Source organism: Micropterus salmoides, unplaced genomic scaffold (assembly GCF_014851395.1).
Source record: "Micropterus salmoides isolate LMB-PRFRI ecotype aquatic unplaced genomic scaffold, ASM1485139v1 Ms_hic_scaffold_4, whole genome shotgun sequence".
Lineage (NCBI taxonomy): Eukaryota > Metazoa > Chordata > Actinopteri > Centrarchiformes > Centrarchidae > Micropterus > Micropterus salmoides.
The window spans coordinates 11740971-11753290 of NW_024043372.1; the positions used below are offsets into that span (position 1 = coordinate 11740971).

Sequence of the window (12320 nt, forward strand, 5' to 3'; positions counted from 1 at the left end):
CCAAATACCGACCGGTGTTACAGATCTTTTTAAATGGAATCTTTTAGGTTACATCGAACAAGCCCTAGAAGAAATGTTATTTTATGCAGAAATGAACATTTCATGCAACACTTTTTTAAAACATTATTACACATTACAAAAATAAACTTTTCCACCCACATTTTAACATCTTAGAAAATAAACAGTTACTTTCAGCTTCAGAATTCAGACTTAGTGTGTCCATTAAAAGTCTTACTGTTTAAATTTAGATTGAGTCAGGTGTTAATGCAGCTTCAACGTATAGTCACATTTTCTTCATAGTTTTACCACAGTGACACAGTTGTTTCTCTTGGAAATCAAATTATTTGCCATAATCTAGTTGAAATCACCCTGCTTCATGAGTAAAAAGACCAAAATTCAGTGCCGTCCCTCTTGAAGCTGCTGTTAGGTGAGTGTCCTGCCAAGATAGCACATAGAGCAGAACATAACTTGCATGAAAATATAGACATCATATGACAAGAATTACTTTTTTAAACCGTGTGTAAATTATGTTGCATGTACAGGTAATATATCAGATGTTAGTTAAATTACAATAGGGATGGGGTAGAGAAAATCATACAAGCAGCTTTTCCACTGAATGCCAATAATGGTACTGCCTACTACGACAAGCCTACTGTGATCCTGTTTTCACATTTTTTGTTGTTTCCCCTCTCCTTGTTTCATCCCAGAGTCCCCTGTCTTCTTTTGTTTTTTTCCTTTAATTTTTACCCTTCCTCTTTGTGTCCATCCATTTCACCCTGTCTGCAGATGACCTACTAACAACTCTGTAAAAAATCTTTAATGCTAAATGATGATAGTAAAGCAGGGCTTAATGTTTACTGACAAACTATTGAGGATCTGAAAACTGAATCTTGCCTCCACACAGGATGAGCCCATGCCAGTGGATCAGCCTACTGGAGACCAGGCCCTGCTGTCAGCTCCTCTGAGCAGCAGCCTGGTGCCCCTGCCACCGGTCTTCACCTCCATCCCTGCTCCAGCTCCTGCCAGCAGCCCTGAGGCTGACGGAAAGCCTGCTGCCCCAGAGGAGAACGGAGAGACAGAGATGGAGCCCATGAGAAACGGGGCAGGCCACACTTCAGAGACAGAGAGCAGCGACAGTGGAGCCACCCCCGGAGACAAGGAGAACTCTACAGAGGCTCCACAAGACATGGAAGGTTAGAAGGGCCCCATTATTTGGACAGATGTTTAATGCTACTATAGGCTAAACCTTTATGTAAAAGTACAGCGGTTTATCAGAAGAACAATGTTGCAGTGATTTGTGTGTGTTGACACATTCGCTGATTCAATTCAGTCTTTGTTTTATATATTTGCTCTTTTCTCTCTTTCCTTTCCTCTCAAACCCTGCTTGGTGGTCCAGACCTGGCTGACTCCAATGGGAAGCGTCAGTATAACAGGGACTTCCTGTTGGGGTTTCAGTTCATGCCCGCCTGCATACAGAAGCCTGAGGGACTGCCACCCATCAGCGATGTGGTGCTGGACAAGGTGAGTAAGACAGTTGTAGATATCCCTGCAGAAATGCTCCAATGTCCTTACACCTCCGAGTGTCAAATGAGGGTGAATCATGGGCTGAGGCTGGGATTGTAATCTGTACAGTCCATTTCTTTAGCTGATAACCACGTGTCTCAGGAGGTCCTTCTCTAAATGTAGTTTTTTAAATGGAAATGGCCTAGTACATTTTGTTTGTTCATTATGGCCATAATGTCAGTTTATATTGGTCTCTGTAAATAGAAATGCACCTGTGTATTTAAGGTTTTGTTTTGAATAGAGGTGTCTGTCAACAGAAAATAAATGTCAACAATTAATATTTATGAAAGTTATGAAACAAAAATGCTCAAACATTCTGTGATTTTAGTTTCTCAAGTGTAAAGATTAGCCGCCATTTTTCTGTTTTATATTATTGTAAAATCGTGTTAAAATGTCAGTGTTAGTTGGACAAAACAAGCAATTTGAAAATCTTACCTCAGGCATTGGGGAAATTGTGATGAGCATTATTCATAATTATCTGAACGTTTAAAGACTTTGCAATTGAGCTGCTAAATGATGGATTATATGAATCAATAATGAAAACAGTCATTAGTTGAAGACCTAGTCTGGATAAATCTCATCTTTAGCTCATAGCAACAGACAGTATTTTAGACAGTGCCTTATTTTGTTAGATTGTGTGGATTAAAGATACACCACCAGAGTTTGGTTCATTCCTCTGATCTGCACATACGTTTGGGTGGAGCATATGGCTTGCTGAAATGCTGTTTTGATTAAAATCACATTGCTATTATGTCACACTTGGCAGTGTTAAGAGTCCATGCCCCTCCCCCACCTCTCCAAAAGAACAACCAGACCAGCGAACAGTTGATGTGCAATCCCATAGCCTCATTTTCTTTGAGGGAGAAAGTGAAATCTCTCTGGAAAAGAGTCTGAGAGGAAGTCAAGGACAGCTGAAAGACAAAGAGCTGGATTTGTTCTTCTCTCCTCCCCCACAACTATCTCTCTCTCTCCTGCGTTCCTTTCTTTTTGCCTTCCCTCCTTTCCCCTTCCTTCCCTCCTTCCCTTCCACATCTGGTTGTGACTTATCACACTGAATGGCCTGCTGAACCCGGCAAGCATAATTTATTACCTATGCGGTAAAAATACATAAGCCAAAAGTTGGTAATGTAGTATGACTGTCATTTACAATGAGTCACCTTTAAGGGATCACTGGGTTAGAAATGCACACACAAGCGCACACACTCACCAGACTGCCTCCTTTTGCCACTATTATTAGGTGGTCACTGCTCCCCCTGCTGTTCAGCTCATGTTTTGTGTGTGCCTGTATGTGTGTGTGGGTGTGACGATGTGTTGTGTATGTTATGTGTCGTTCAGATGAACCAAAACAAGTTGCCATCTCGAGTGGTGGATTCCAGGGTGATTTCCAGAGGACCTGATTTCACACCTGCCTTTGCAGATTTTGGCAGGCAGATGACCGGAGGACGAGGCGCTGCAGTGAGTCACACGTGTATACACACACACACACGCTCAAGCTGCCACAATCATTCATAAGACACACACACAATCTGTTATCTGTTTCCTCTCAACACAGAACAGTTTGCTGCTTTTAAGAGGGGGAAAAAATGTAATCGATTCTACACATATTTCAAACTGTTCCATTACAATCGTGGGATAATGGGATACAGTTTTAGGTACTTGGTTCCAGTTGGTTTCTGCCAACATCCATAAATGTTCAGTGGCTGATTCAACACAGAAAGTATCCAAAATACCACTCCAAAGTGCAATGCAGCACTGTTTTACCAATGTCAGAGTCCAGATTTGTTTGATTACAATTAACCCTAGTCAAGTGCTGCAACACATTAGTGTTTGTGTTCTCCTAGACAATGCAGGGTCAGTGATATGGCTCTGCTCAAATAGAGCTGATTTCATATTTCACAAGGTAATGAGCAGAGAGAATTGTTGTAACACTTTTTTTAGAGTCATGTAGCTTTGTTTCCTTTTATGTTTTGGTTAAAATTTGTTGTTTTCCATTACAGACACTTAAACTGTAATAGACAATATGTTATTGTGAGTAGTAGTTGAAAGAAAAACTGTTTTGTTGACAACTTGCAGTGACCAGGAATATTGACTGCTTGCTGTATTCTGTCTTTCATTGCATTCACAGCTGATGAATATTGGGGCACGGCGGCCTCCACCCAGGAAGATCATCATGAATGTGTCTGTGAAAGATGAAATTCAGCTGAAAAAAGCAGAGAATGCCTGGAAACCTGGCATGAAGAGGGAGGGCCCTGCAGACGATCCTGATATGATAAAAACACAGGTAGGGCCAAATATACACACAGATATACAAGCAAACGCTACAAAAGATACACCAAGGAGGAGCTGAGTATTATATACTGTTTATCATCAGATATCAGGGCCAGGCTTGTTTTTATTATTAATGAATCATGAAATCCACTTCATTGAAGAGCTTAAAATTATTGGAAATTTAATCAGTCGTTTGGTCTAATTCTGGAAAAACTGGAAAACCAAAATGAGAGTTTAGTTATTATTACTCAGTAAATGATTTAACCGACTACAGAATGAAACGACTTCACGGAATAAACACACAGTTATGAGGAAAAGTATGCATATGCACAAAAAATGGCATCTTCACAAGAACTACCAATAATGGCCAGACCTGTAACTAAATTAGTCTTTAATATGTCGAAGATGCAAATGAACCCAGTGATTAACTGCCTTTTATGACTGATTGCCCTCAGGATCTCTTCAGGAAGGTACGCAGCATTCTGAACAAGCTTACGCCTCAGAAGTTCAACCAGCTGATGAAGCAGGTGACTGACCTGACCATCGACACAGAAGAGAGGCTCAAAGGCGTCATCGACCTGGTCTTTGAGAAGGCCATCGACGAGCCCAGCTTCTCTGTGGCGTATGGAAATATGTGTCGCTGCCTCGCCCAGGTAAGGAAAAACATGTCAACGGGAAACAACATTTTCTGAATTCCACAGACTGTGGTTATGGCAAACAACATAAATGCAATTAAATGGTTTATTTACAAAAACAGAAATTAAATTGCAAAAGAGATGAGATGTGGATGGCAGTGAAGACAGAGGTGTAGGTGAATGGATGTGTGAGAGGGATTGTTTGCAGGTGTTCGTGGGAGAACTGATAAAGTAACCACACAGAATGCATGGAGAGAGTCTTCTCTGAAAGGACTATGGTGGCGTGGTTTTAAAGTAAATGTAAATGCTCCGTATTTGTATAGCGCCTTTCTAGTCTTTTCGATCACTCAAAGCACTTTTTACACTACATCTGCATTCACCATTTACACACATTCAAACAGAAACTAACATTCACACGAACAGCCAGTGTGTAAAGGCGAGGCAGGAACAGAGGCAATTGGGGGTTCATTATCTTGTCAAAGGATACTACTTACATGCAGCCTGGAGGAGGGGATTGAACCGCCAACCTTCCGGTTCACGGGCAACCCAGTCTACCTCCTGAGCCACAGCCGCCCCTGGTGACTGGGAGCAGTGGGTCCAGCTGCACAGGTCAGCTGCCCCGTCTACCAATACAGGAACCTGCAAGAGAGGAGCAAACAAGGCACTACGGCTTTGTTCAGACTGCTGGCAAATCAGATTTGTTTCTCAAATCAGATCTTTCAGACAGACTGTCTGCCCTGATATTTGCAAGTGATCAGATCGCAATTGTGTGTCCAGACATCCCCTATTTGCATGGGTTGCTGTGGGAATGACGTAGGCGTCGGTAACTACGTACACTAGTGAGGTGGCTTTCAACGCGGAAGCATGCGAAATGGAGAGCCATTATCTTACCCTCCAAACAATCGTGTTGTCAAGTCGCGGTGCAGAGCTCCTGCACCACGACTTGACAGCATGCAGCATGATTCTGCTCAGCCGCTGATGCACTTCCGTCACACTGGATTTAACGTTGTTGTGAGCTGCATTACGAGTGATCGCAAAAGACACTCGAAATTTGATCTGAGCGGCGAGCGTCTGGACCAGACTTTCTAAAATCAATGTGGATAGAATCTGGATATGCCAAAAAATGTATTTTGGCTGGCAGGTTGAACAAGGCCAACCAAAGAGGGCCGTCACACTGTAGGTGTGTGCATCCTAACTGGAACTAATCCAATTTGCATCTCAATGTACAGTCGCTAAATCGCTAAACATTTAAGCCGTTTAGATTCAGCTCTGCCATGATGCAATATAATGCTGTGCAATACAACACAGTTCAGTACAGTACAATGTGATTATATCCTGTGAGCGTTTGCATTTTTTGAAGACTTGCAAGAAGAAATTAAAAGACGTGTACCCACTATCTTCAGTAGTGGGAGATGAAAAGAAAACTCCTGTACACTATTTTGAAATTCATTTGTTGGTAGTAAAACATGAAATAAGTAATCTTTTGATAATTCTGTCAAATGTCTCATTATTCTTTAAAATGCATTTTTGCAATGAAGAACTCCTGATAAATGCAATGTGGGAGAAATATAACAAAGAAAAGGTTGGTCATCCTAACTGTACATGCATGTAACATGCATACATATATAAGGCTTTTAAGCTTAAAATAATCCACACATGGAAATGTAAATGGCCATGTAAATCTAAAAAACGTGTGCTTTGGTCCAGTAGTTTCCTTCAGCGCAAGTTGCAGAAAACTCCTTTAGTGTTGTGGCTTCATCTGCTGGTCACCAGAGTCAACGTTAAGGATTTTTAAAGGTTTAGATTGTCACTTAACTTGTCTTTATAATTCTGTTTCTTTCATATCTCCTGTTCATTTACAGCTCAGAGTGCCCATGACAGACAAACCCAACACCACAGTGAACTTTCGCAAGCTGCTGCTAAACCGCTGCCAGAAGGAGTTTGAGAAAGACAAGGTGGACGATGTGGTGTTCGAGAGGAAGCAGAAAGAGCTGGACTCTGCTGCATCGGTACGTGGACTATGAATTACTAGAGTTCATCCTGTACTAAAGCATTTTTAGTATTGGGAAGAGCAAGTGTTTGTTTTAATGTTTCCTTGGTCCCCTCAGGCGACGGAGCGTGAGCGGCTTCAGATAGAGCTGGAGGAAGACAAGGACAAGGCCCGGCGGCGTTCCATCGGCAACATCAAGTTTATTGGCGAGCTTTTCAAGCTCAAGATGTTGACGGAGGCCATCATGCACGACTGTGTTGTCAAGCTGCTGAAGAACCACGACGAGGAGTCTTTGGAGTGCCTGTGCAGGTTGCTCACCACCATCGGCAAGGACCTAGACTTTGAGAAGGCCAAGGTGAGGCGGAGAAGACCGTTGATTTGTTAAGTAGCATGACATTTTGGGAAATACACTTATTTGCTATCTTGCTGAGAGTTAGATGAGAAGATTGAGAGCACTCTCATGTCCGTACGATTAATATGAATCCACAGTCAGCAGTCATTGTTTACATTATCTTAGTATAAGAGGTGGTGGTAGGTGTGTTTTGTTTGCTTTGGACAGAGCCAGGCTACCTGTTTCCAGTCTTTGTGTTAAGCTAAGCTAACCATCTGCTGCAGCTTAATTTTTACCATACAGACATGAGTGGCATCAATATTCTCATCTAACTCTCGGCAAAGTGAATAAGGTCATTTTCCAAAATGCCAAACTATTCCTTTAATTTATGACAAAGCATCTTCATCGTGGAAAGGGCTGCACAATGGATAATATATTAAAATCAGAATTGTGACCACTGTGAAGAGACTTTAGTGGCTCAGACAACCTTCAGGACAAGGTGTCTAAAGCTCTGCAGAAGCCCCGGTGTGTAAATTAAGTTGGGGAAAACCTTTTATTTAATGAGTGTGTGGTCAAAAACAGCATGTTGTCACAGACCGCAGATGAAAAGCTTTATATATGTCCAGCAGATTAAAATACTGTCTGTGATTGAGCAGATTTCTTTTCTTTTGAAATTTAAAAAGCTCAACTAGGTAAAGCACATTGTTTTGTGCTGTATAAATAAAGTGTATTATTATTACAATAGAATATTAAGAGTAATTGTGGACGTGACTTGCAGTTGTTTTGCCTCATACATTTAGGCATAACCTCAAGGCTGCTGGTGAGTTGTGCTACACTAAGTCTGGTTGTTCATAACATATTTGGAGGCTCACTGGCCCCAGGGTAATACCTTCAACAGGAATAATGTCTATGGCTATAGTAAAAACTTGTTTTACTTGCTAATTAGTGAAGTGAAGTAATGCAGACCTTGTTTGCAGGGATGTAGTCATAAGGTGAACAGTTTGTCAGCAGCTCTTTGACATCAGCACAGTCCGTTGGTATGCCTTTACCAACGCCCCACCAATATCAGTTCCTCTGCATTGCTTGGTTCGTTGGAAAATTAGGCAATTGTGGAGGTGATTCTGATCTAGAGCAACACAGTTTTGAGAGAGCTCTGGTGCAGTTGGATCCCACACCAGATGGGCTACAGTCAGCTCCAGAGGCAAAGGAGAAGTTGTTTATGTGGGTCATGAGGAAACAGGAAGATCTCCACGGTGTCCCCACAGAGGATCCTCTGCTTTGTTCTGTCTAACTGGCTCTCCTGTTAGGCCTCAGTGACTCCCAGCTGGACACAGCGAGAGTCCCCAGATGCTTGGAGAAGTCATATCTGACCCGAGGGTCTTTCTGCGCTCTCTCTGGGCTGTAACCCTGCTAAACGAAATCCTTGTGACCAGCAGGGAAACTGCTATGAACTCAGCATAACAACTTAATGCTGCATTGTATCCCTTTCTGTTTGCTCTGTTTACCAACATTAAACAGCAGTTTTTGTACATTAGAACCAGCAGAATGTGGTCATAAATTATCCTTCTTGTCCTTCAGATGAGTTTCATTATGTTTTAATGTGGTAGTTTTCTCAACATGGCCGTTTTAATGCCGTGCCATTATAGTAAATTGTGTCTGTTTTTTGGGGGGGGGGATTACAATTTTTGTTCTGCTATCTCTTAAAAATGTTCCAATTTAATATTGGGCGGTCAGGACAGCTCCTGCTCCAGGTAATAATCTGAACAATGGGTCAGTTGAGTGAAATAATGTGAAAATCCTGGAAATCTGCTGTCCACCAGACTGAAAAGAGAAATGGTGTGTTTAACCTTCATGTCTCTAATTTACCTCTTTCAGCCTCGGATGGATCAGTATTTTAATCAGATGGAAAAAATCGTCAAGGAGAGGAAGACGTCGTCTCGGATACGGTTTATGTTACAGGACATTATAGACCTGAGATTGGTGAGTGTCTGTGATATTTATTTTACCTGCACAGTTGTAGAGAGTGCAAAGTCTTGCCACATGTTCATAGTAGCTCTGGTTCACAATTATTTTTCCTACAGTGGTTCATTTCATTAATCTTCCTGACCTCCTGGAAAATTATATTGAATATTCTGGTCATATTCGGCTAATTGGATATCTACTCCTGCTCTTGTTACTGAATTTGAACACCTTTTCAGAAAGAGTGAAGAACCCGATGCACATAAACTACCTCTACATGTACAGTATGTGCTTGATGACTGAGGTTCCTATCTCCTCTTACTGCTGATAACACATGGTCGTGGTTTTTAATTAAGGCACCATGGACTCATTAAGTAAAGTAGTAGCTAAAGCAGTCTGTTTGACAGCGGATAGCTCTGCATTAAAAAAATACAACTTTCCTCTAATATCTGTTACACATTTAATACACTACGATGTTTGTAAACATGAGCATGCATAGCATGTTGGAAATGTATATACAGTATGAACCATCACAATGTTTATTAACAGATTAAAAAAGTAAATGAACACTGTAGAAGAAAACAATTCAGTGCAGCTGCTGCTATAAATTCTAGTTTTACCACTACCAAGTGTTGTTGGTAGTAAAATAGCAATAATCTAACATAGTGTATATTAGTCCCCTCCAAAAGTATTGGAACAGTAAGGCAAATTCCTTTGTTTTTGTTGTTCACTGAAGACATTTGGGTTTAAGATCAAAAGATGAGTATGAGACAAGAGTTCAGAATTTCAGCTCTCATTTCCTGGTATTTACATCTAGATGTGTTAAACAACTCAGGACATATCACCGTTTGTATTAGACCACAGTATTCTTAGGTGAGCAAAAGTATTGGAACAAATAATCTTAAAGTAAATAACATTTAATAATTAGTGGCATAACCCTTGCTTGCAATAACTGCCTCAAACCTGCGACCCATCGACATCACCAAACTGTTGCATTCTTCATTTGTGATGCTATTCCAGGCTTTTACCGCAGCTTCTTTCAGGTCTTGTTTGTTTCGGGGTGTTTCTCCCTGCAGTCTCCTCTTAAGGAGGTGAAATGCAGCTCTGTTGGGTTAAGGTCAGGTGATTGACTTGGCCAGTCTAAAACCTTCCACTTTTTCTCCTGTCCTGTGTTTTGTTGGCAGTGTGCTTTGGGTCATTGTCCTGCTGCATGATAAACTTCCTCACGATTAGTTTCAATGCATTTCTCCGTAAATTGGCAGACAAAATGTTTCTGTACACTTCTGAATTCATTCTGCTGCTACCATCATCAGTTACATCATCAATAAATATTAATGAGCCTGTTCCAGAAGCAGCCACGCACGCCCAAGCCATGACATTACCTCCACCATGCTTCACAGATGAGCTTGCATGCTTCGGATCATAAGCAGTTCCTTTCTTTCTCCACACTTTGGCCTTTCCATCACTTTGGTAGAGATTAATCTCGGTCTCATCAGTCCATAAGATTGTGTTGCAGAACTTTTGCGGCAAAGGCAACACCTGGGCAACAAGAAACATGTGTCAGTTACATGTTCCAATACTTTTGCTCTCTTGAAAAATAGGTGGGTTCAAACAAAGGGTGGGATGTCCTGAGTTGTTTAACACATCTAGATGTGAATACCAGGAAATAAAAGCTGAAATTCTGAACTCTTGTCTCATACTCATCTTTTGATCTTAAACCCAAATGTCTCCAGTGAAGAACAAAAACAAAGGAATTTGCCTTACAGTTCCAATAGTCAGATTAGGATTGGGCCATAAAATATGATATAAAAACTTTGGCTGTTCGAATCAGTATCTTTGTCTACAAAAAGACTACAACATGACTGACCCCTTGACGCCCTTATGCTGTGTGAACACAACATGATTATGATAGCGTTGTTTGCAAAGTGCAGGAAGAGAGAAAATAGCGAGGGACGAAGAAGAAAGTGTCCAAAGTATGGAATTTTTTCAAGCTAATAGAAAACAACAGCTCTGTAATGTTACAGTCCATCCACCATATAAAGAAACTTACGTGTCCTACCGCAACAGCACAACGCCATAATGTTAGTCTGTCCACTGTAAAACGAAACTTGTCGCCTGCCACAACAGCACGACGGCACCTTATCAGCCAAGCAGAAGTACTTCTTAAATGATGAATCGATTTAAATAATCCGTAGAAGCTTCGAGTACTAAAATCATCGTTAGCTGCAGCCCTAATACAGATTATCCCAAACAGCTGTGTGCTGTCAGTACTGGTACACAGCTGCCTTCTTCTTGTCATCAGCCTCTGCAACATTACCTTATTAATTAACATTTAAGGATTTAAGGATTTGTGAAATCTGTGGGTAAATAAACCCAGCTTTAATAGTTGAGCATATTTACAGTACAAACCTTATCAGTGAAATATGAGGGGGAAAAAAACAACATTCAAAAACAAAACAATCGTTCAATAATCGTAATCGAGGTGAAATGTTTAATTAATTGTGATTTTGATTTTAGGTGAAATCGTCCATCTACTATCTATTCTGTTGTTTGTTTTAATCTGTTGTAGTGTTTGTTTAGTTGTTTTAGGCAACTGTTTTATATAAAATATTTATCTGTATGGTCCCGGTTAAATAAACTAAAAAATAAATAAATAGCTGGGGGGACATGAATGTTTTCTGGGCTCACAACAGAGGCAGACAAACTATTTTATAAATTTTGGGTGCAATTTGCCCCTACTAACAACCCTGGGGCCCAAATGATCCTGTAGTGTGACAGGTTTACAGACATAATCATAAGGTCGCTGACTGGATTGGAGGCACCCCGATTTCTAATCGTACTTACGATTCAAAATCGTGTCTTGATTCAATCTTTTATGATATATAAAATATATAATAATATTAAAAATCTGTTAAATCTGTCATTATGTCTGTTGTATCCCACATTTTTTAAATTGGTTAAGATTTGAAAATCCTTTAGTGTGCTCAGGCGTTAGAGGAAGAGACACAAACAGGGAGCAAATTACTTAATATAAAGTGTCATGTAAGGCTTTGCCAATAGAGAGACATTTGCGTTGATTAAACTGTGATAACTCTTACCCAGCACAAGCTGTTTGAATCAGTGTTAGTCTCATACAAGATGTTGGAAACACAGATTCAGGCTCTTCTGTGCTGCGCTCCTGTCAAATTTGAAATTAAAATGAGCTCGGCTACTTAGGCAGTGCAAGGATCCACTTTGCTTAAAAACAGAACCTCCGTATTCAGTATCATGGAATAGCTCAAATATAATAATAATAATAATAATAATAATAATAATAAACAACGAATGCAGGGACGTTATGCAAGTTAAATTGAAAACCTTCATAACACACATGTGATCAGTGGCTAATTCATCAGTCTTTGAATTTTGATATTCCTCTGTGCTTGACAACTTCTTATATCTGAACTGATGTATGTGCTACGATTAAAACCCGCGCATACAAGATACTTTATTTAATTTAAAATGATCTGGGCTGTAATTTGAAATGGCTCTTATCAAGAAATGTGTTTGAAACTTAATCTGACACTGCAGCTTG

At 40.5% G+C, this 12320-nt stretch overlaps 1 protein-coding gene across 14 annotated transcripts in view; it reads left to right on the forward strand.

The window, feature by feature from the left end:
- Window positions 1–12320, forward strand: part of eif4g3a (eukaryotic translation initiation factor 4 gamma, 3a) — a 57596-nt gene that overhangs the window by 32093 nt on the left and 13183 nt on the right. For all 14 annotated transcript variants that reach the window (XM_038695852.1, XM_038695863.1, XM_038695862.1 and 11 more), the window contains 8 exons: window positions 905–1193; window positions 1397–1521; window positions 2899–3018; window positions 3689–3844; window positions 4287–4484; window positions 6329–6475; window positions 6575–6811; window positions 8663–8767. In XM_038695852.1, the coding sequence (XP_038551780.1) occupies window positions 905–1193; window positions 1397–1521; window positions 2899–3018; window positions 3689–3844; window positions 4287–4484; window positions 6329–6475; window positions 6575–6811; window positions 8663–8767 (1377 nt within the window). The remainder of the gene's footprint in view (window positions 1–904; window positions 1194–1396; window positions 1522–2898; window positions 3019–3688; window positions 3845–4286; window positions 4485–6328; window positions 6476–6574; window positions 6812–8662; window positions 8768–12320) is intronic.